Below are 23,796 nucleotides of genomic sequence, written 5' to 3'. Positions count from 1 at the left end.
TAGAAAAAAAAATCCCAAGTGAGGTAACCCAGACCCAGAAAGACAAACATAGATGTAAAGCAAAGGATAACAAGATTACAGTCCTCAGCCCCAGGGAAGCTAGGTAAAAAGGAAGACCTTAAGAAGAACACACATGTCCAATTAAACACCTCATCTTAACATAGGGTTTCACCTTATAACTTTAAAAAAAAAAACATTTGCTGATGGCCCACGGCTGTCTCCTCTCTATCCAGAGGCAGTCATTAATCCCAGGGAAACAGATACCCCCACTCCTCTCTTTTTTTTTCTTCCCCTTTCCTTTTGTCCTCTGTCTCCTGTCTTTGTCTCTTATTCCCTGCCATCTGTCCCTCTGGGGCAAATAAATCTCCTTTGGGCTGAGAACTTGGTCTTGGGATGATCTGAGGTAATAATAATCTCTTTTTAACTCCTCTTCACTTTCTTTACTGATTCTTTTATTTGTGAAGATGGGATCCCCAGACTGAGTGGCTGAATTACTGTGTTGTAATTTGGTAACTTGACTATTAATCTCTAAATGCCTGTAGCACCAGTGGTTCCACTCAAGATTACCTACAGTTTTGTTGTATTGTAATATTTACTTGTTATCATAACAGTTATTTGGATACTTTAAAGTTGGCATATAATCTTTTTTAAGTACAAGTGGGTGTGTGATGTAAGAACGAGTGTTTGCATTAGAACTCTTCTCCATTGATAAGTCCTTTCCCTTGAGAAAAATAATATTAAGATTTTTGTCTGTCCTGGAAAGAGGGTTAGAGAGATGGCTGAGCACTTAAGAGCAAGTGCTGCTCTTCCAAAAGACCCAAGTTCAGTTCCCAACACGGACATCAGGTAGCTCACAACTGCATGAACATTAGCTCCAGAGTATCTTACTCTCTCTTCTGGCCTCTGTAGACACTGCACACATGTGCACAGACTCACAAAGAGACACACTTGATTTTCTTAAGTCTTTAAGTACATATTTTATTAAAACATCAGAATCAGCTAAGAAAGAACTTTGCCAGACTATATTCAGGAAGATTTTTTCCAAGACCCCTAAAATATTTTTTTTCATTTTTAACTTCTTTATTGATTCTTTGGAAGTTTCACATCATGAACCCCAATTCTGCTCACTTCCCAGTTCCCCTCTATCCTCCCATCATCCCCACTATGCCCCCATCAAAGGAAACAAATCAAAGTAAGCAATCAAGTGAACAAAAGCAAAACAAAACAAAACCACACCAACAGAAAAACCTCTTTGCTTTTCCTTTCCTGCTTCTCCAATACCTCTCCATTCCTCCTGGTAGCAATGGAGGTTTCAGTGTGCCATACTGTATACCTCTTTGTCCCATCAGAATTTACTGGCAAATGGTAATTACAATGAGTCACTGGTCAGGTTCAAGGCCTCTGGTTTCTGGTACACTGTTGTTACCCAGTTCCTGCAGTCATTAAGTCCCAAAGAAATCAAACAGAGGTCTATATTAACTATAAACTGATTGCCCCATTAGCTCAGGCTTCTTATTAACTCTTAAAGCTTATATTAGTCCATTATTCTTGTCTATGCTAGCCACATGGCTTGGTACCTTTTTCAGCGAGACAGTCACATCTTGCTTCTTCTGTAGCCAGCTCACAACTGCACACCAAGCTTTCCTCTTCCCAGAATTCTCATTGATCCACCTCTATTTCCTGTCTGGTTGTCCCGCCTATACTTCCTAGCTGGCTACTGACCAATCAGAGTTTATTTAAAATATAATTTAAAGAATACAATTGTTCCACATAAGTACACCATCATCACTTGGTCTTCTCGGGAACTCCTCTGGGATATCCTGCTACAGCCATGAGTCTTGGAGATCTTGTTGGTATTGTTCCACAGAAGCAGTCAATTCCTTCATCAGTTCCAGCAGGTACTAGGTACTAGATGGTGTAGATGCTAAGATGGGTCAACCCACAGCCCAGCTATGGACTTCGATGGTAGCCAACATGGTCAATCTAGACCCCTGGGGCAACCTGCCTTAGGAGAGGGGGTAGAGACAGTTCCCCTATGTACATGCCCTCAGGGTTGGTTTATCCTTGCTGTGATGATGGCGGGGCCATCTCTCCAGCATGCAGGGACCAACTCTCTTGCTGTAGTGTCCAATGAGAGGCAAGTCCAGCCTTCCCAGAGCCTGCAAGGGGCATAGCCATGTCAACATGGCCCTCTGATTTCATCTTGCATGGTTCCTAAGGCCTCCTGATGTGACACAGACAGCCACACAGACCCCAGCTGTAGCTGGACCACGGACCCAGACATGGCCCTCAGAAGCTGCTTGAGCCAGGTCAACTTCCTGCCTATAGGTGGAGGGACTGGCTACTCAGGTGGGAATGACTGAAGCCCTAACCTTGGGCATCTATGAGACACAACACTTGATTTTAAAACAAATCTTTTTTCAAAACTCTTTTAGAAGCTAATTTTTAAGGATTTTTCTGTCCTTAATTCTCCTTACTAACAGAATAAACCCCATAAAAGATGTGTTCTCATCAATTTATCTTATTATAAATATATAGATCAACCTACTTTAACAATTCTAGGGCAGAAAGCCATAATTCAGTGGTAGAATATGTGCCTAACATGTGGGAAGTCTCAAGTTTCAACTAAAACACCACAAAATAAATATGCAAACAAGCCCAAAAGTTTTCCATATATATATATGTGTGTGTGTGTGTGTGTGTGTGTGTGTGTGTGTGTGTGTGTGTATCCGTTAATAACTAGCCAGACACCCTTTCCATTGTCCCTAAGTAGCATAATCTGAATAATACTATAATCTGAAGACTGAAAATACCAACAAAATAAAAGTTTCAGTTTCCAGGAAGGTACCAGCTATTAGCTGGATGTCAGGACTTGATAACAGCCAAGTGGTAAACATTTCCAATATAACCCCACAAAGAGAAAGATTTTTCTTTTAATATTTTTGGGTGTATAAGTCATATAATATAAATTATTCCCTTTCTAAATCAACATTTGACAAACATAAAAAATTCACATTTTATGAGGTATACATATGTACATTTAATAATATATCTTTTATGTTGACAACATTTAAAATCATTCTGTGCTCTTTTAATACGCAGTGCATTATGGTTGTCTGAGGTCACAAGACTGCATCTGTTTCAGAGACAGGGACTCATATTAGTGCAAGCTGGTCTTGAACTCAAGGGCTTCCTACCTCTCCTCCCAAGTACTAGGATTTTAGACGCTCCCTACTTTGCTCAGCTGCCTTACTGGATTTTTAAGTGAACCATTTCATGGCTCTTAGCACACTGACAATGTGAGGAAACCATCACCTCTAATTCCAAAACAATGATACTAAAAATTTATTGTCCTAAACTCATCAAGTAGTAATCCCAGCATTCCCTTCCACTACCCTTCTCAGCTTCCAGAAATAATTATTTCCAGTCTCTCTGGATTTAACTATTCTAGCCTTTCAGATAAGGTTAGGACTCTTTCTAATATGAAGGGAGCCATAGACGTGGTTTATTTTGTTGATGCTGTTGTTGTTGGAGGGAGTGTCTCCTGATGTATGGTTTTGCTTTATATGGTTTCCATCACATGTGATCAACCTTAGGTTGAAAATATTAAGTGGAGAAATTCTAAAAATAGACAAATGATACTATTTAAATTGTGTGTAGCAGGATACACTCGCATGCCATCCTACACCATCACATTCCAGGGTTAATCAAACTTTGGGAGGTGTATTCACTGCCTGGCTTCTCATGAGAATGTCATAGCCATATTGTTTAACAGATCAACTGTCACAGAGATCCTGATCACACACCTCTTATTTAATGGTCTCAGAATGTAGTAATATATATAGGAAAAACATGATGTGTACAGGATTTGGTACTTTTAGGTATCCATTTAGAGTCTTGAAATATATCTGCTATAAACAAAAGGAAATCATATAGATTATTATATATTAATGAAAAGTAACATGCTAGTCTACTTTCTGGAGAACAGGTTTCCATTCTAAAATGTAAAAGATTTATCCAACTCTGACTTAAGATGAGATTAGGGTAAAGGCTAAATCTATTGACTACCATAGAGGAACACAGACTGCCAGAGAACACTGGATATATAAAGGATGGAATGGGTCAGTTGTATAAGATAGATAAATCAATCTAGAAGCCATGTTAGATAAGGTTGAAGAAATGCCATTACAAAGGTCTATTATGAGGTCTACAATGTGCAAGATATAAAAAAAGATAGACCTTCCCTAGATTTTCCCATAACATAACAAATTCTTAGAGCAAAGAAGACATTGGCTCAACTGTTTGATTGAACACCAAGAAGGTGTATGTCCCTCCATCCTACCTTGTTAACTGAGTCATTCTCCATACACATTCTATATAAAACCTCCCCATTTTTGATTATATCCATGTCTGAGGTTCTAATGGTGGTGTCCATGGTTATGAACATCTGATCAACCTCTATCCTACAAGTCATGTTATTTCTAGGCCAGTGGGAGGGGTGGGAGTGGTCTTTGCACAGCTCTGATTCTGGGTGGTGGATGTTTCCTCCGACTGTGCCAATCCTCTGCCAGAAGCCCCACCAGGAATATTATAATCATGGCACCAAGGCATATCCGAACCAGATTCCCATTGCCATAGTGCTGGTGGGAAAACCCTAAACAAAAGAAGAAAGTTGAAAATGATGCTAAAAAGGCTCTTCTCCAGGTCTAACTCCATATCCCTTATTGAGATTCTATTATCTTCCATCAGCTATGATGTTCATCACATTCCCATAGGGTCCTTCCATCCCCCATCAAGAGTCAGAACTGAAGAAGCCCAGTTCTCTATCGAGTGATGTTCTCATCAATCCCTTCCTAGAATCCCAGTATGATCCCTCCTCAGACAATCAACACCTGGTTATATTGGTGGCTTATAAGAGAAGAAAACTCTAAGAGAATAGGGAGAGTGGGAATGTCCTTACTTGACTATTAGGAAATTTTCACCCTTCCCATTTAACCTTCTTGGTCATTTCTGAATTCTATATGCTAATATTCTACTTCCCTTGATGTTTTATGCATCAGGTCCTGAGATAACAGATCTACATATTCCATGTACAGGGAAAAATCTCTAAATGAAGAGATGGGATACAAGTGAAGTGGGTATAGACAGGACCATTTACCAAATGGAGGACTTCACTCCTCTGGAGAGACAGTGATATTCATAGACTTCTTTAAGAATGAAGAAAGGGCCGAGTATAAAGAAGTGGAAGCATTGCCGCTGTTGGATATAAACATGTGTTCTCATGTGCTTGTGAGGCAGAAATCCATGACATTTAACAAGAACATAAACCATAGAGTCAGGCTGCCCAGATTTGACTTCCCTGTACAGCACTTATTATATAAGAAACCTCCAAAAAGTATCTCAACATCTGTGAGTCGATTTTATCATCTATCAAGTGGAATCGATACTATAATACAATGGGTTGACTTATACATAATAGTACAGGTTCAGCATTGCTAATCTGGAAATCCAAAATATGAAATACTACAAAATTTGGCATTTCCAAGCACTGACATGATGCCACAAGTGAGGAAAATACATACCTAATCTTCATAGGACAGATTGCAATCAAAACCCAGAGGAATTGGGGAGACAAAAGAGCATGATCATAATATACTGTATATACAATTTTTAGATTAAAAAGTATTATGTAAAATCGCCTTTAGGCTATGTATAATGTGTATATAAAACATAAATGTGGGCCTGGTGTGGTAGTGCCCATCTTTAATCCCAGCTCTTAAGAAGCAGAGGCCTATAAATCTGTGAATCTGGAGCCACCCTGGTCCACATAGCAACTTTGAAGTCAGGGTTACATGGTGGGACTCTGCCACAAAAAAATAAAAATATATATGGGGGTCAGAAAGATAACTCCACTGGTTAAGTGTTTTGCCTAGCACACATTCAGCCCTGAGTTTCATAAGCAGCACCACATAAACGAAGAGTAATGACACATGCCTTTACTCCCAGGACTCAAGGGTTGAAAGCAAGAGAAACAGAAGTTCAAGGTCATCCTCTGCCAGGTAGTGGGCTTAAGGTTAGACTAGCTACATAAAATTCTGAATCAAAGAAAAATGTCTATAGATTCTGCTGGTGGGAAACAAAAACCCATCCTCATGTTCCTTTTGCATTAAGCTTTAAATGCCTACTTACCAGCTGTAGATACCTTGGTTGAGGGTAAGATGGAAGATCTCCTGGGGGATTCTAAGAGTTATAAGCAGGAATGTTATAAGGAAATAGAATAATAACAGTTCATCCCAAGTGGCCCCACTCTCCAGACCCCTTCTGAGATAACTGAGTTCTCTAAAGTTCTCTCATCTAACATGCATTGCCCTACTACTGAGATTACACAGCCATTGTTAGTACCCAAAGACTTCATAGAATTGGACCATATCTCAACAGATAGGCATTTAACTTGCTTCCACTTTGGGGCTTGTATAAATGATGCAGTTATAAGCATTCAAGTGTAAGAGTTTGTGTGAACATAAGTGAAACTGTTTGAATGATAATGCTCCCTCCACAGATTCATATATTTGAATGTCTGTTCCCCATTTGAGGAAACTGGGAAAGTTTAACAGGTATGGATGGCCTCGTGGCTGGAGGTATATCACTTGGGGTGGGCTTTAAGGCTTCAAAAGCCCACACCTGTTTTCAGTTTCTCTCTCTCTCTCTCTCTCTCTCTCTCTCTCTCTCTCTCTCTCTCTCTCTCTCTCTCTCTCTCTCTCTCTCTCTCTCTCCCCTGTCTCCCACATACTTGTAGATCAAAATGCAAGCTCTCAGTTACAGTTGCAGCACCATGCCTGCCTATCTATTGTCATGCTCCCTCACAATGTTGGTCATAGACTTACTCATCCCTTGAAACTGTAAGGCCAAGTAAACTCTTCTATAAGTTACCTTGGTCGTGCTGTCTTATCATGGCAATAAAAAAGTAACTAAAACAAATAAGTTTTCAAATTTTTTAGTACCACTCCAAGAATTTCAGAATCACTGGGTCACGGAATAATTCTATTTAACTTCTGAGAGACTATAAGACTAATTTTCAAATTATATGCTTTATTTGACAACCCCCCAGTACTGTAGAACTATCTAAATCTTTCCAACACATGTCTTGATTGTTTATCTGGTTTGTTTGTTGGTTGATTGGCTAGTTGTTTGTTTGTTTGGTTGGTTGTTGACTGTTTAGCTTGTTGGTTGATTGGTTGGTTGATAGGTTGATTGTCTAGTTAGTTTGTGTTTGTATAGTTATAACCATCTTAGTGGGGACATGGAATGTGAATTGTATCTCTGTTTTACAGAGGTGTCATAAGAGAACCAGTTATTCACCTCTTGTTCAGGATGCTCCTATCCTAAATCCATTATCTGTACATGAGATTGCCTATTGTTTAAACAAAAATGTTTCCTGAACCTATTAAGCCTGTGAGTATAAAACTCTTAGGATGGGGACTACATTTGAGGGCACCTTCATTATAGAACTTCTTTCCCCAGACACCAGAAACTACTGAACTCACCTGTTGTGGGAGATGGTACCTCTGTGGGTACCTGACTGGGAGTGGCAGAGGGTCCTGAGAAATCAGAAAAGAAGAGAAGTCAGTACCCTGTAAGTTTGTTAACTGTGAATTCTGAACAAACAACGAGACATTTCTGTGACTTGATTTTTCTCATGTAGCAAATGAGTATGAAGAAGCTCCCACTGTTGACTGATTGAAAAGCATGCTTGCTCTGTTCCCCTGGTACATTGTACAGTTGCTTTCTTACCTTTGTCTTCCATGGACCCTTGTCACCTATCCCCTCACTTGTCATTTGTCACTTGATTGGTACTTGTCCCCAGGAATTATATGTGGAAACATGAACCATGGGTAAAGTTTTGGAAATGCATTAGGAATCACAGGTGAGAGGGAGTATGCAATGAGAGAGGAGGTAAACACTTAAAACAACATACAGTATTCTGATTATTAGAACAGCATAAGATAGTCCTTTTCCTTGTATTTATTCATTCATACATTTTTTGTACTTGGAAGTGAACCTGGGTGCCTTGTGCAAGCTGAGTATGTGCCCTAGCAGAGATACATTCTTTTCATTATTTTAAATCATATTTATAATCTATAACTATTCAGGATTTCAGTTCTTTAATAATGCTTTCTTGTCTTTATTCTATTGAAAAATAAAAACTGAAAAGTCAAAATGTAGACTGAAGGTGCAACGCAGTTGGAATAGCTTTCTTATGCACAAAGCCCTGTGCTCCATCCCCAGTACCACATAAACCAAACATAGTAGCTGAGGCCTGTAACTCAGTACTCAGAAGTTCAAGGTTATCCTCCACTACATAGTAAGTTCAAACCAGTCTGGGATACATAAGGTCATAAGTTTAAAACATAAAATTTTTAAAGGAGAAAAAAATAAAGTACTATAAAAATTAAAGCAAAAGTAAAAACTCAGCAATTTATGAATGTAAAATAATTCTTGCTATATTGTTACATGTTCACTGATTTCTTAATTTTTTGAGAATTTCATACATAGGTTCTGTGTTTATATCATTTCCACCACCCCCACACTTTCCTCTCTCCAGCTCACCTCATGTCTCCCCTTCTCCATCTCAAATTCATGACCTCTTCTTCATTATTGTGTGTATATAACATATAACCTAATAAGTACCTTTAATGTTGCTCATATGTACATATGTGTTTAGGGCTTTCTACTTAATATTGAATAACCTATCATGAGGTTTGTCCCCAGAGAAGACAAATTCTCCCTCTCTTAGGAGCCACTGATTACCTATACCTCGTCATCTAGTGGGGGGCCCTGTGAGATTTCACCCAGTTAGCAACATCAGCTGGAGCTGCCATTATGCTTGTTTTGTTTGGGCAACCATACTGTCGAAATTTCATTGGTGCAGCTTCCATATCATGTCTAGAAGACCCTATGTCATATGAGTCACCTTGGTAATCTGTCTCATAATCTTTGATATGTTTATATCTCTTTTTCTTGGTGAACTAATCATTTTAACTCAGGCTTATTATTTCCACAGACAGTAAAATTGCTAAAGAAGAAAATCTAATGATTAGTTGTGGTTTGGAGAATCAAAGAGGAAAAACCTTCAGATTTTATTTATACTATTATATTTTTAAAATAAGTGTATGATACCTCTTGTCTATCAACTTATTTAGATTGAGAGATACCTAAGAAACTAGGAACACACACCTCTAGGTGTGTCTATAAGAATATTTCCAGAGACTATTACATCAAAAAGCATCCTATAACTGGAGGTTTCTTTCCCACCTGCCAGTTCCTGAGGCTTAATATTAATTACAAACTATTAGGCCTATTAGTTCAGACTTGTTATTAACTAGCTCTTACAACTTAAATTAACGCATAATGTTTATCTATGTTTGGCCACATGGTTGGTGGCTTGCTACCTTATATTTTACATGTCGTGCTTCCTCAGAGGCTGGTGTCTCTCAGACTCCGCCCTTCTTCTCCCTGCCTCTCTGCTTGGATTTTCCACCTGGCTCTGTCCTGTCTTGCCATAGGCCAAAGCAGCTTTATTTACCAACCAATGGGAGTAACAGATATTCACAGCATACAGAGGGGTATCCCACATCAAGATCCAACACTACCAATGGATTAACCCACCGATGGATTCAAATTCTGAATGTGCTATTGGGTAGTGGGAGAATGTGAAGTCAGTCACTGAGGGTGTATGTCTTTGGAGAGTATAGCTTGACTTAGTCCCTTCCTATGGTCATTTTCCTTCCTGACTGCTACAAGCTCAATGACCTTGCTCTACTACATCTTTCTGCCTTGAAGTTCTTCTGCCTTACCATGACCCCAGGAATACGGGTGAAGTCTCTGACACTATAAACAAAAATGAATCGTTCTTCCTGTAAATTTTTCCCAGGCAACTTGACACAATGACAAAATGTAGAGAGCAGTATGGACCCAGGGCTTTTTCAGATGCCCTGAAGAAAGGACAAAAGTAACTTAGTTCTTTGTCCTTGCTCCGGACTGGGGGCCAGGACCTTAAAAGAGTCAAAAGTTCTGGTTCCTAGAAACTTGGCCTTTCCCCACTGAGACAACTGGAGTTGTCAGTCATAAGGCCACTGTGTGCTCACTCTGGCATGATCTTGAGACACTGTGTTCCCTTTGTGTAACAGTGCTTGGTCAGCCCCATGCTGACTTTCATCTCATTGCATGATAGCTTCTGCTCTCTCTGTCCCATTTCTCCCCTGAAAATAGTATCTAAGTGAGTTTCCTAAAAGGTTTGCTTGGCATAAGTCACAGCATGTGCAAGACTTCCAGTCCCAAACTTCGTCTTCTCTATCTTCAGTCCTCTCTCTCAGGTTTTTGTCACCGAAGAGTGACCCGCTAGTCCAAATCAATTTAAGGCTAACAGACCCAAAGTGCTCCCAAAAAATAAACAAAAGGGATTTTGCCACTAAAATTTCAACAATGCATTTCATTTTATTTAATTTGATTTTTTTATATACCACAGACCTTTGTAACTTTTTGTTGTCCTTAACTGTTTCTTTATTATACTAGATTATGTACGGCTATTTTGTGTATTTATATGAAAATGCATATGTATGTATATATGTATGTATATAATGTACTTTGAACAGATTTTCCCTGCCCTGCTTCCCTCCACTTTCTCATCCCTCCCATTAGTCCCCTTGCTTATCCTAGATTAGTGGTTCTCAAACTTCCTAACGCTGTTACCCTTTAATCCAGTTTAATAATGGTTGTGGTGACCCCCAACCATTATTTTCAGGGCTACTTCGTAACTGTGATTTTGCTACTGTTCTGAATTGTAATGTGAATATGTAGGTTTTATGACGGTCTTAGCAACCCTTGTGGAAGAGTCATTCAACCTCCATAAAGAATCATGACGCACAGGTTGAGAACCACTGCCCTAGATAGTTTTGCTTCAGCTTTCCTGTTGCACGTAGAAATAAGATTTTTTTTTAATGTTAGAGTATCTTTATTTGCAAATGATATAATAGCACACATACATGACCCTAATGTTCCACCATATAACTGCTACAACTGATAAATATTTTCAGCAATGTGGCTGAATACAAGAGTAACTAAAAAAATCAGTAGCTTTCTTATATACAAATGTCAAATTGTCTGAGGAAGAAATCAGGGAAACAATACCTTTCACAAAGGCCTCATATGCATATGATCCTCCAATCAGTAGTTCCTCATCCTCTCTCCCATCATCCCAGGACGGGCAGGTTTATGAGTGTGAGCAGTTGAGCTGTATTGAGTACTGGCTCCCTTGTGAGCATATGACCGCACACACTATATATACTATAGCTGCAGATAACTGTCACTTTCAGTAACAAGTAAGCAGAGATTCAGTGACTCTACCATTCTGAAGATATGGTCAGGCTTAAGTAAGTATATCCTAGTACAATTTCGTAGGGTACACTGGTGGAGATTTACACATCTGAAGCTGTCCACAGACTCCTACCAGACTAGGAAACCATACCTTATGTATCTATATAAAATCTATGACTCACAAACGAGAGAAAACATGTGACATCTGTCCTAATGGCTAAAAAATATCCCTTTGTTTAAGAACTACATTTAATATCTTTATTCATCCCTCTGTTGATGGCCGTGTAAGTACCTGATGCAACTGTAACTGCAATAATTGACAGCTTTATTTTATAACCGTGAGACCTTTCACAGACTTGAGACCTTCACAATGCTAAGGCAATAAATTTACATTACAGTGAGCCAGCGAGAGTCTGTTGTGATTTGTTACAGCAGCTGTAAGACACTCATACACCTCCAAAGCTGACTGGAGCTGGAGGCTCTCGTTGGCCAAACCTCTGACTCCCTCGAAATTTCCACAAGGGTTTACAAATACTAGAGAAAAGAATCTTGGGTTTGGACCTACTTACCTGTAACCACAAGCACCAGGGGGTCACTGGGGGCTGACCACAGGTATGGAGATGAGCTGGAAAAGCAGTAACACCGGTAAATCCCGCTGTGAGCAGCAGTCACTTTGATGATGGAGAAATTAGCCCGGTGGTACCATCTCTCATGTTTCTTATAAAGCCCAGTATCCTGGTCTTTGTGTAGAGCAAATTGATCAAAACCATATTTTGTCCGGCACTGCAGAGTCACGTCCCTGCCTGGAGGAACTGCTGAGCTCGGATAAGCTGAGAGGGAGGGCTTACCATAAACGCCTGGAAAGAGAGAAAACTGTGTTAAAGACAGGAAGCACGAGGAGGAGATGACTCTGTAGGTGCTTAAAACTCTGCAAATACAAGAACTGGGCCCAGTGCTTAGCTGAGGATCTCTGCACCTGCTTCCATTAGTTACTGGATGAAGATTCTATGATGATAATTAGGTTAGGTCTCAGTCTGATTACAGGGGAAGCGCAGTTAAGGCATCCTTTCTTGGGCAGTTTGCAGGGCCACTGGCAATGGAACCAGTATCTATCCCTAGTGCACGAACTGGCTTTTTGGAGCCCATTCCCTTTGGAGGAATGGCTTGCGCAGCCTAGATTCGGGGGTGGGGCCAGCTTCATTCTGCCTCAAGTGACGTGACAGACTTTGTTGGTTCCCCATGGGATGCCTCACCCTCTCTGAGGAGAAGATGGGGAATGGGAAAAGGTAAGGTAAAGGGAGCAGGAGGAGGAGAGGGAGAGGGAACTGGAATTGGTATGTAAAATAAAAAAAAAGATTATTTTAAAAATAATATTTAAAAAAAACTCTGAGACTACATGACAATCTAGCTCAGGCCTACACAGAAGACTTAATGCACATGCCTTCTAAGACTCAAGAAACACTGAGGAAGAGGGAGCAGGAAAAAATTAAAAGCATGGAGAAGATTTATAAAATATGATCTCACAGCAGCTATGAACACCTATACAAGATCAAGCCAGTATTTTAATATTGGAAGGGAGAGGGCCTTCCTAACTGAGGAGTTGCCAGCAGCTGACAGCTGTTGGGGGAAGAAAAATCTTTTCCAGGGATGTCCCCATACCCATGCAAAGATAGGCAGCTCTAACTAGACTTAGTGAGTTTTATTTTAAGGGGAAAACATGAAGTTGGGAAGGGATGTGTTAGGAGAAATGGCATAGTGTTGAAGGTGTGGCGTAGGCGATGGGCATGATTTATAGTTCATTGTTTGCAGGCATGAAATTATCCAAGAATGATTTTTTAATTTCTTGCATCACATTAAAATGAAACTTGTCTTGACTGATGACTGTTCTGGAGACACCACCCCTATATTCACTGAATATACTAAGCAAGACCAAGACTCGTTTGTCTCATTCTAACACTAGCACCAGGGAATTTAGGGTTTACCATCTAGCACCCACATGCCTCACTTTCACCCTCTCCAAGTCCAGAACTGGAGCCACAAGACCAACAACACCCCATCCCTCCCTCCAGTTACCTGTAGCTATTAGCTCAAGGTGGTCGCTTGGGGGAGACCAGTGACTCCCATTCTGATATGAGCAGCGGTAGCGTCCAGCGTGGCTTATTTGCATGCTCTTAATGAAGAGAAAGTTTTGATCTTCATATTTCTGAGATTTCAGTTTCTCCAGGCGATATAAATCCACAACCGGAGGCCCCTGGCACCTCAGAGTGACTGACTGCTTCAGGGCCACCAGGGAACTGGGCTCAGCCCAGAGTGAAGGCTTAGGGAATGGGCCTTGGGAGGGAAGCACAGCCTCTAGGTTAGCATCAATGATCTCTTACTAGTTGAATCCTGGGGAGGCATGGGGGTACTGGGAAGATGTACTCACCGCTCTGGGCTTGCATCACTTGCAGTACACACAGCCCTGAGAAAAAGAACCAGAGACTAGAGACTCCCTTGAGTGGAGAGCTATGCATGTGCATTAACTTGTATCATAATTATCTCACATTTGTGTTGATGTACGCAACCTAGGCTGGCCTCAGACTTGGTCTGTAACAGAGGATGGTCTTGAATTTCTGATCCCACTGCCTCCATCCCGTGAGTGCTGGGATTGTAGGCATTCATACATCACCACACCTGGTTTTGTGTGGTACTGGGGATAGAACCCAGGCTCTCACCGATGCTAGGCAAGTCACTCAACTGACCTACACACCCAGATCATAATTGCTTTACTATTTCAGAAGATACTGCTGCATATCATTCAGCTGGAAAAGGCTGGCTCTCAAAACCAAATCCCAGTCAGGAGAGGAATGGTGAGCATGAAGTCCCAACAGTGAGTTATTGGCATTTGATAGCTACTAGGAGAGAGAGTTCGTTTTCTTTAAGGGTGTGCTACCGCCCCATAATTTGATTGTGATCCAGTGGAAGCCCACATACCCAAGACTACATGGACAGCACAAATTACTTGAGAGGTTTAAATTTAAAAATACACGCACAAAGAAAAGTTGTGTGAATAGTGAAAAGTAGTGGATTATGGGGGAAGTGAATGTGATCTAAACACATCACACAAAATTCTCAAGTAACTCATTCTTTGAAAGTTGAAGAAATGTTTGCGGTATCACTTATGTGAAGTGTTCAGAAAAGGTAAAGCAATAGGTGCAGCCCAGCGCTTATGTTGGAGGATAGAAGTGGGTCCGTGTTCAATAAGTGCAGAGTTTCTTCGGGAGTGGAAAGAATGTCATGGAAGAAGACAGAAGTGCTGACTGCACCGTAACTTCAATGTACTAAATGTCACTAACAATATTTAATTAATTTTAGTCTAGCATACAAAATAATGGGTTACAGTGTGGCATCTTCATACATATACTATGTTCTCTTCACTCATTCACTCCCCTCCCACAGTCCTTCCTTCAGTCCCGCCCCCTCCCAGTTTCTTAATATGTAAATTCCATTGTCCTCTCTATTTTCCATATCCCTTAAGATCTCTTTCTACTCTCTCATGATCCTCTCTCTGGTTTTAAAACCTACATAACAATCACACACAGACACACTCACACACACACCACACACAAAATTTTAAATCTAAGTTCCCCATATGAGAGAAAACACTATATTGTAGCAATACTTTTTCATCAAACCACCAGTCTAAAAATAATGGCACAGAGATTTATTATTAATTAGAAATGCTTGGCCATTAGTTTAGGATTGTCCCACTAGCTCTTCTAACTTAAATTAACCTGCTTTTATTAACCTATGTTCTTTCACATGGCTTGGGTACCTCTATTCTGTTCCATATGTCCAACCTCTTCAGTATCTCCCTGGCATCTTGCTGTCACAACCCATGCACCTAGATTCCTCCTCCTCTTCCTCTCTCTCCCAGAAAATTCCACCTATCTTCTCTGGCCTCGCTATTGGCCATTCAACTCTTTATTACACCAATCACAGCAATGCATCCTCACACAGTGTACAAATATCCCACAACACCGTATTTTCACTCCTTTGTCTGAGTTATTTCACTTAACATAATTATGTGTATTTTTTAAATAAAAAATTTTGAGCCAAGGAGCTGGAGAAATTGCTTAGAGGTTAAGAGCACTTGCTGCTCTTTCAAGGCAGCTAGGACTGGATCTCAGCACCACTGTGTAGTGGCTCACTTAAGTCCAGGGGATCCAACACCCTCTCTAGGCTTCCATGAGTGCACATATATACATATGGATAAATATACATACATGAAAAGTAAAAAAATAAATCTTAAAATATATTTTAAGTCAAAACAAGGATTTCTCCCCATCCTGTCGAGACTCATCCCATCATTCCCCCAATACACATGCTCTTGGCTCCTTTAGCTTTTCCTTTTCATATTTTCATATCTGTAAAAAATTTAACTCTATACATACTGTAAACAAATGTTGATTTCCTTGATGAAGATGGAGATTTGGATGTCTAGATTCACAGCCACCATCTTCCAATTCTGTTTTGTAATCAGCCTACAGTATCTCACCCATGACCTCACATCTAGTAGTAAACAGATCCAAATGCTAGCAGAAGAGTTTAGCAGGAAAGAAGATGCACTTGGAAACTCATAAAAGCAAAGAAAATGGAATGGTGGTTATAGGTGGTGGGGTAGGGACTGGGGAAGATTGTAATCAGAGGAGGAGTAATTTCGGTCAGACAGACAAATTCAAGAGCTATATTGAACAGGGTAGTAACTACAATAACAACAATATTTTATGGAATATTATTCCACTCTAAAGAAAAATGTAATTAAAACATTTACAGGAAAATGGATGACTTAGAATACAAGGTATGAGGCATTGAATCAATATGTGTATGTGTAAACAAATATATATGTGGGTACAATATAACATGAAGAAAAGAGAGGGAGAAAGGCTGAATATTGGGGAATAAAGAAGAACTGGATGCAGCTGATGGATATGAGTCAGGAAAGAGGATGTAAATTCTGTTGTTTTTCCAGTTCTAATTCTGTCATGGATTTTTTTGTTTTGGGTGATCGATAAATGGTGTGATGTTTAAGTAAAACTGACTCCCATAAGCCCATAGGGAGAGACACTATTAAAAAGTGTGGCCTTTTTTGGAAGAAGTGTGTCACTAGGAGTGGGCTGTAAAGTTTCAGATGCTCAAGCCACACCCACTGTGGCATTCTCTTTCTGCTGCCTGAGGATCCAGATGTAGAACTCTCATGTCTGCCTGGACACCACCACGCTTCCTGCCATGACAATAATGGACTAAGTCTCTGAACTGTAAGCCTCTCCAGTTAAATGCTTTACTTTATAAGAGTAGCCCTGGTCATGGTGTCTCTTCACAGAAATAAAACCCTAACCTAACGAAGACAAGAGCATAAAAATGTATTTGATTGTGAAAGTGTAAAATCCAATGTTGAGTTCCACAGCTTCTGTTCTGAATGTCTACACTAACTATACAGAAGTTCATTGAGTTGTGTAGTCTGTGTGTCTGGTTAATTTCTCTCCTCTTTCTCTCTCTCTCTTTCTCTCTCTCTTTCTCTTTCTCTCTCTCTCTCTCTCTCTCTCTCTCTCTCTCTCTCTCTTTCTCTCTCTGTGTGTGTGTGTTAGGGGACTGTAACTTTTTATAATAAAATAATTTTCATACAGTGTATTTTGATCATGTTTGCCCTCCACTAATTCCTCCAAAATCCTCCTCACCTCCCTGTCCTCTCAACTTTATGTTCTGTCTTGCTTTAAAAAAAAAAAGTCAAACAAACAAACAAAAGGCAATTAGTCAAAAATAATACAAAAACATGGGGTTCATATTTACTCCAGAGCATGAACCTACCCTGAAATATGGAGTATAATGTACCCAGTAAACACTCCATTAGAGAAAACTGATTTTCCCTTTGTCAGTGGACATCACTTATAAATAACTTCTTGATTGGAGTGGGACTCTGCCTGGCTTGACCCTGTCAGGTCTTGTGTGTGCTGCCACATGCTCTCTGTGTATGGTTCGTTTGTTATTAATAACATATTTTATGGTTGAGAGGAAGGTTTTTATTGTAGATGTGAGGGAGAGAGTACAGCCCAAACCATCTGGAAGCTTCCAGAGCAGGGAGAGGAAAGCAGTAGACTGAATATGACCAGTAAAATGAACTGGGCTGTGAGAAAAGAGGCTGTGTGTTGAAAGGACAGAGAGAGGATGAGAGAAGAGACCAAGAGATCACCAACAGGGCACAGGGCTGAAATGGAAGGGTTATATAGGGATGAGAACCTGGGAGGAAGTTAATAAGCTGGAGAAGGTTAGGGTAGAGAGCAGGATGAGAACAGCCAAATGCCAGCATGGACTCTGCAACAGGTATTTTCAGTGCTGAGAGGTAGCAACATGTAGTATTTTATTCTGAATTTTTTAATGTTCTCATCATTTTAGAAATTAGAATATATGCGATCTTCTTGTAAGACTCCTAACAGGGGTAGCAGAGGCTGTCTCTGACTCTGTGGCCTGCTTTTGGCACCCATTCCTCCAACCAAATTGCCTCATTCAGCCTTAGTAGAAGAGGAGGTAACTAGTCTCACTGCAACTTAGTATACCGTGGCTGACTGATATCCATGGGAGGTCCACCCGTATCTGAAGAGAAACAGAGGAAGAGGAGTAGATGGGGGAGAGAAAGAGGAGTTGGGGGAGGAACTAGGAGGAGAAGAGGAAGGGGAAACTTTGGTTGGGATGTAAAAACAAAATAATAAATATCCTAAAAACAAAAATTAGCATATATGCAATGCATATGTTAATTAGCTTAAGTTAGCTATTTTATGTGTGGACATTTATCAAAACATCATTTTCTTTCACTGTAAGTATATTTACCTTTTATGACAATGAAAAAAGGAACAGACAGGTCTCTCCTCCCACCTACAAAAGGAAGAATATAAGCATTTTAAAGTGTGGAGATAAATTAAATTTTAAAATAAGAGTGTGGCATGAGTATAAGGAAAGAAAGACCCGTGACTGAGCAAAGTCCAGAAACAGAGTCACATGCATGATATTTAAATTGTTATAAAACATATAAATTATTTTCATAAGCAGAATAAACCATCAAATTGGTCTTTCATGTTGGAAAATAAATGTAGAGATAGCAGCAAAACTCCTTGGTTTATATTTGAATCCCTGCTATGTCACAAAGTGCTTAACCTTCTGAAGTTTTAGTTTATTTACTTATAAAGTGAGGTCAATTACTGTCCCTGCCTCATTCAGCTATGGGGCATTAATTGAGTTATATTTTTAAAAAAAACAAAGAGGGAAGAAGAAGACGTCACAGAATAATGTCTAACCCATAATAAGCATTGCATTATTGTATTAAAGAGTGAGTGACAGATTGCTTGTATTCAGAGGATTCCTCTTATTCCCAAGAACTCAACAGTCCTCTGTCTACTCTACCTCTTTAGGCCATGAAGTTCTTCTAATAAAATAAGGAAGTAATGATGCAACCTGAAAGTACCCGCGTGGTAAAGAGTGGGCAAGAAAAACACATGCTCCACCGTGTGTCATTTGGCAAAGATTCTAATGTGCTCTGCTATCAAAGCACATACAGACAGATTAGAATTGTGAACTAGCCCAAATGTTATCAAGCCCACATGGGAACAAATAAATGTGAAATAAAGAGAAAAAACAGAATGAGGAAGAAGAGGGGGAGAAAAGAAGCAAGTGAAAAAGAAATGACTTGTAAAGTTTTAAAAGGCAAGAAGAAAGAAAAGAAAGCTATGAAGAGGAAAGAAAAAAAGAGGGCCAATGAGGTGACTCAATAAGTAAGGATGCTTGCCACCAAAATAGATGGCCTGAGTTTGATTCCCCAAGACATAACATGATGGAAGGAAATAAGATGCCCTCTAACCTCCATGGTACACAAGAACACACACACACACACACACACCTGAATAAGCAAATAAATAAATGATTAATGACTTTTAAGTGGCTAGAGGAGGAGGAAGGGAGGAAAGAAAACAGCCCTCGTGTTGCTGGTATAAAGGTGGTAAGTGTGGCAAGGCCTGAAACACCTGTTCAAGTGTCCTGGCCAAGCCAAAGCAAATCGAAACAATTAACCCAAATGCATCACATCTCTGTTCTTCCTTCCAACAAATGGAACCTCATAGCCTCCCATTCTTGTTCTGAGATTCACCACTGATAAGATGGTTTTCATTCCTGTGTACACAGAGACGGTTTCACAGTACTTCCCAGGTCAACCCTCAGGACTCACCAAGATAGAAGAAAGCAGGTAAGACTGGAGACATGGTTCTACAGTCTGGTCCTGAGCCATGTGGCCCAGCAGGGAAGTTGTAGATGCCTGAAACATAGGCACAGGATGTGATGGGGGCGAAGAATTCCCTCCTTCCTGATTCTACAAGCCTCGGCTTTCCTAATTGAGAGTCATCAAGACAGGGCCATCTCCTCAGTAGAATGACTTGCACGTTAGCTCTTGAAGCCACCACTTATCTCCTCTCGCCAGCTGTATGTCAGCCATCTGTCTGCCTGCAGGAACATGATGCATGTCCTAGACTCCCATAAAATTCCTAGTAGTCACTGGGGAAAGGCTGGTCCAAACTTCATACTGTCTGGTTTAAAGGACACTCCAATTCCCCAAATTCCAGAGGGCTGGGCAGTATGACTCTCTTGGCCCAGCTTGAGCTATACTATAGAAGGTAGCTATATAAAAGCCAGCATTCCTCAGGAACTTGTGAAACAGCTCCAGTCTTGCAAAAGGAGTCATCTCCCTTACCTCTGACACAAGGGAGATATGGCTCTCTGCTGGTATATGCCTATGGTTGCGTATCAAAGCCCATGCTGGCCTCCAGACTCCTACAGTCAGTCCCTATTCACAAGTACCTAGTATACATTTCAAACGCCCCACACTGGCATACGGGACCTTCTCACCTTTCCAGGCTTCCCTTCTCCTGTATAGCCATTTGTTCTCTATATAACAGCAAGATTTCTCCCCAGCCCCCCACTATCTCTTGCTACCTCTGCCATCTTCTGCTATTCCCACTTCCATAACCCTTGCCATGTCCAGTCTGTTTCTTTCCCTCTCTACTCTGGATATTCTCTATATCTTGCTTACAATAAAAAAACCTTCCCTCCTAATGGAGTGGCCATGTAGGTAGTTACTTTATTGTGCTCTCCAAACATATGTTCCTACTAAGATCATTATACTCCAAAAGGTGAAAAATACCTCATTCCTGGAGGGTGGAGAGACTGCTTAGCAGTTAAAAGCACAGCACTTGCTATTCCCCCAAAGGACCTCACCTTTCAGCATCCACAGTGGGTTTCCTGTAACCCCAGCTCCAGGGACTCCAATGCCCTCTTCTGGAGTCTACAGCCAATTACACTAATGTGTGCAAACTCACATACAAACACATAATTAATTTTTTAAAAATTATCTCAGCCCTAATCAATGAGCTTTTGGCAGGTAATGGTTGCTGATGGAGGGAAAGTCATCTTTCTTCAGTGGTTTGACCATTGTAGGTTGTCCATGTTTCAGGGGATGGCCCTGCAACTCTCTGTGCATGGGCAGCACTAATTTGATTTAGGAAATTATAAAAAGAAGAGGAAGGGAAGAAGTGAAAGAGGAGGAGGAGAGAAAGTGGCTGAAGACATGACCATGATCAAGAGTACTTGCCACTCTTCCAGTGGACCCAATTCACATCTAGACATTTACACTGGGTGGCTAACAACCACCTATAACTGTAGCTCTGTGGAATCTGACACCCTTCTATGGCCTCTGCAGGTACCTGCACACATGTGGCATATGCACACATAAATTAAAAATAAATCTTAAGAAGAGAAGAAGGAGAAAGGAGAAGCGTGAAGTTGGGAGGGCTGTGTGGTAGGGTTCTAGGAGAGGGGATAGATATGATCTAATATGTTGTATTCATGTATGAAATTACTACAGAATATGTGATAAGAAATGAAAACCAGCAAATACTGTGAAGATGTGGTGGTGTTGGAGCCGGTGTGCCTGCTGGAGAGAGTACAATGTGGTGCAAGCTCTGTCGGAAAAGGTTTGCCTTGGCATCTGCTTCTTGAATCTTGTCAACACATGGCAGGGCCTGGAGCTGAAGCCATAACACTCTAACCATAGCACACCTTTGGTGGTGACCTTGCCACTTATACATCAAAAATGAGTCTTGAAAGATTTTTTTCTATTAATTTTTTGCAATGTTACAAACTGAACCAAGGCCTTTCATGGATTAGGTAAGTGTTCTAACCATTGAGCCACAGCCTCATCCCTTACTGGTAGGTTTAAGCAAAGCTTGCTAACGTTGAGCCACATCTGTGGTATCTCTTTGGCAGATACTAAACAGGTACTCCACTCTACAACATACCCACATCATCAGACCCTCACTTGTGAATTCTAGACCAGTGTTCTACCACTGAGTCACAGCTACACCCTTCACTAGGGATTCTAGGCAAATGGTCTACCCCTGAGCCATGTCCCCAGCCCCTCACTGGGGGGTCCTAGGCAGGAGCTCTACCACTGAGCCATGTCCCAGCCCCTCACTGGGGGGTCCTAGGCAGGAGCTCTACCACTGAGCCACACCCCAGCCCCTCACTGGGAGATTCTAGGGCAGCAGTTCTACCACTGAGCCACACCCCAAGCCCCTCACTGGGGAATTCTAGGCAGGTGTTCTTCCACTGACTCATGTCCCCACCCCTTACTGGGGGATTCTAGAGCAGGAGCTCTATCACTGAGCCACACTCTGAGCCCTTCACTGGAAATTCTATGCAGATTATCTACCACTGAATCACACCTTCAGCCCCATATGTTGTATTATAAACTGCACAGTAGTGTAAAAATCATTCATCTGTCCTTTGGATGCTAGGAGTTTATCCTCTCCTTATACATCTGCAGGACATTTATCTACTTCTAACACAGTATGCTCTGCAACTTTACCAAGAATAACCAGACAGATTATATCCAAATACCTGTCCAGACAAGTGGGACATGAACTGGGGTTCCTGACAAACCGGGAAGAGAAGGGAATGGAGGGAACAAGAGACATGAGAAATGACAGCAAGTCTTGCTTTCTCATCAAGATGCCCATTTTATTATTCCTCAGGAGCTGTTATATAGCAAACAGGCAAGGGGGAGGCGTGGTAGGATGCCAGAATTTAGGTCTGGAGACATCCCTAGCTGATAAGGAAATACTGAGGTCTGTGACTGTGAACTAACAAAGGAAATGCTAATTGCTTCTAAAGCCTGGGGCCTGCAGGTCTCACTAGGTTAATTTCTTTTTTTTTTTTTTTTTTTTTGATTCTGTGGCCAGTGTTCTTTTTTTTTATTGAAAAAAAAAATTTCCGCCTCCTCCCAGCCTCCCACTCCTCTCCCTCTCCCCCCACTCCTCTCCCTCTTCCCCCACTCCTCTCCCCCTCCCCCCACTCCTCTCCCCCTCCCTCTCCAGTCTGAAGAGCAGTCAGGGTTCCCTGCCCTGTGGAAAGTCCAAAGTCCTCCCCCCTCCATCCTGGTCTAGGAAGGTGAACATCCAAACTGGCTAGGCTCCCACAAAGCCCTAGGTCTGGAACTTGCCCTGCAAAGGTGAATATCTTACTTGTGAATTTAAGATGGCATAAACAAAATACAGGTCTCAAAATATAGGTCTTTGCTTCTGGCAAATATCTTTACTGTAAGCAATAATTGGCCATCACTCTGTATGCACCCTTAATGTACTTACATAAGACTGTCTTCAATATACAATCACACGAAAGTTGAAGGGAAACCATTTGGAGCAGGAATGGGGCCAGTAAGAGATGGCTAGAGAAAGTAATGAAGGTAAATATGAGCAAAGTATATGATACATTTGTATAAAGATATCATGAAATCCATTGTGTTGCAATGTAATTTTTAAAGTAAAAAAAAAATTAGCTATATCACATCCCTTCCTCCAAAGGCTCAGAAACCATCATGGAAGAGGGGGCAGAAAGTTTATAAGAGCCGGAGATGATGGATTACCACAAAAAATTGTTCTAACTATACAAAGTAAGGGTACATGCTATACTATTGTGTGATCACCAGTGCAGTAGATCTATTAAAATGAGAATACACTGAGTCACCAAATTACAATGACTAATTTCAGTAGTCAATAGGGATGTCTCAGCTCTATTATAATCTTATAGGACCACCATTGCATGTGCAACCCATGGTTGAAATGGTTGAATGAAATGGCACACCAGTATGCTAAACACAGCTCATGTACTCAGGAGAGAATTACCTCCTGGTAATCCGAACTGTTAAGTCTACTTCACTTGATGTTAAATTTCATTTAAGAACTGATACACGCTGGAGGCTGACCGATGATTCAGTAGGTAAAAGTGTTTGCTGCCAAGCCAGGTGACCTGCATCCAATCCCTAGCTCAGTGGGTAAGGGCACTTGTCAT

At 40.8% G+C, this 23,796-nt stretch overlaps 1 protein-coding gene across 2 annotated transcripts; it reads right to left on the bottom strand.

Annotated features, from left to right (window-relative positions):
- Positions 1–1,162: 1,162 nt before the first annotated feature.
- Positions 1,163–23,448, bottom strand: Gp6 (glycoprotein VI platelet). Of its 2 annotated transcripts, none has more exons than XM_075942400.1 (9): positions 23,094–23,448; positions 19,625–19,896; positions 18,238–18,282; positions 13,799–13,834; positions 13,447–13,704; positions 11,943–12,230; positions 7,545–7,598; positions 6,190–6,240; positions 1,163–4,654 (listed from the first exon to the last, which is right to left on the bottom strand). In XM_075942400.1, exons 2-9 carry the CDS (start codon positions 19,656–19,658, stop codon positions 4,482–4,484), a joined length of 939 nt encoding a protein of 312 aa, XP_075798515.1. In that variant the 5' UTR covers positions 19,659–19,896; positions 23,094–23,448; the 3' UTR covers positions 1,163–4,481. The 2 variants fall into 2 exon arrangements, with proteins under 2 accessions (XP_075798515.1, XP_075798522.1); XM_075942407.1 differs by having other exon boundaries at positions 1,163–3,136.
- Positions 23,449–23,796: the final 348 nt, after the last annotated feature.

The sequence above is a fragment of the Microtus pennsylvanicus genome, chromosome 1 (assembly GCF_037038515.1).
Source record: "Microtus pennsylvanicus isolate mMicPen1 chromosome 1, mMicPen1.hap1, whole genome shotgun sequence".
NCBI lineage: Eukaryota > Metazoa > Chordata > Mammalia > Rodentia > Cricetidae > Microtus > Microtus pennsylvanicus.
This window is presented reverse-complemented; position numbering and strand designations above follow the sequence as displayed.

Coding starts and splice junctions, on each gene's coding strand:
- Gp6 (XM_075942400.1), bottom strand. CDS start 19,658: ATGTCTCCAGTCTTACCTGCTTTCTTCTATCTTG. Junction 13,705..13,798: donor AGTGATGCAAGCCCAGAGCG/GTGAGTACATCT, acceptor TTCCCTCCCAAG/GCCCATTCCCTAAGCCTTCA. Junction 7,599..11,942: donor CCTGGTGCTTGTGGTTACAG/GTAAGTAGGTCC, acceptor CTGATTTCTCAG/GACCCTCTGCCACTCCCAGT.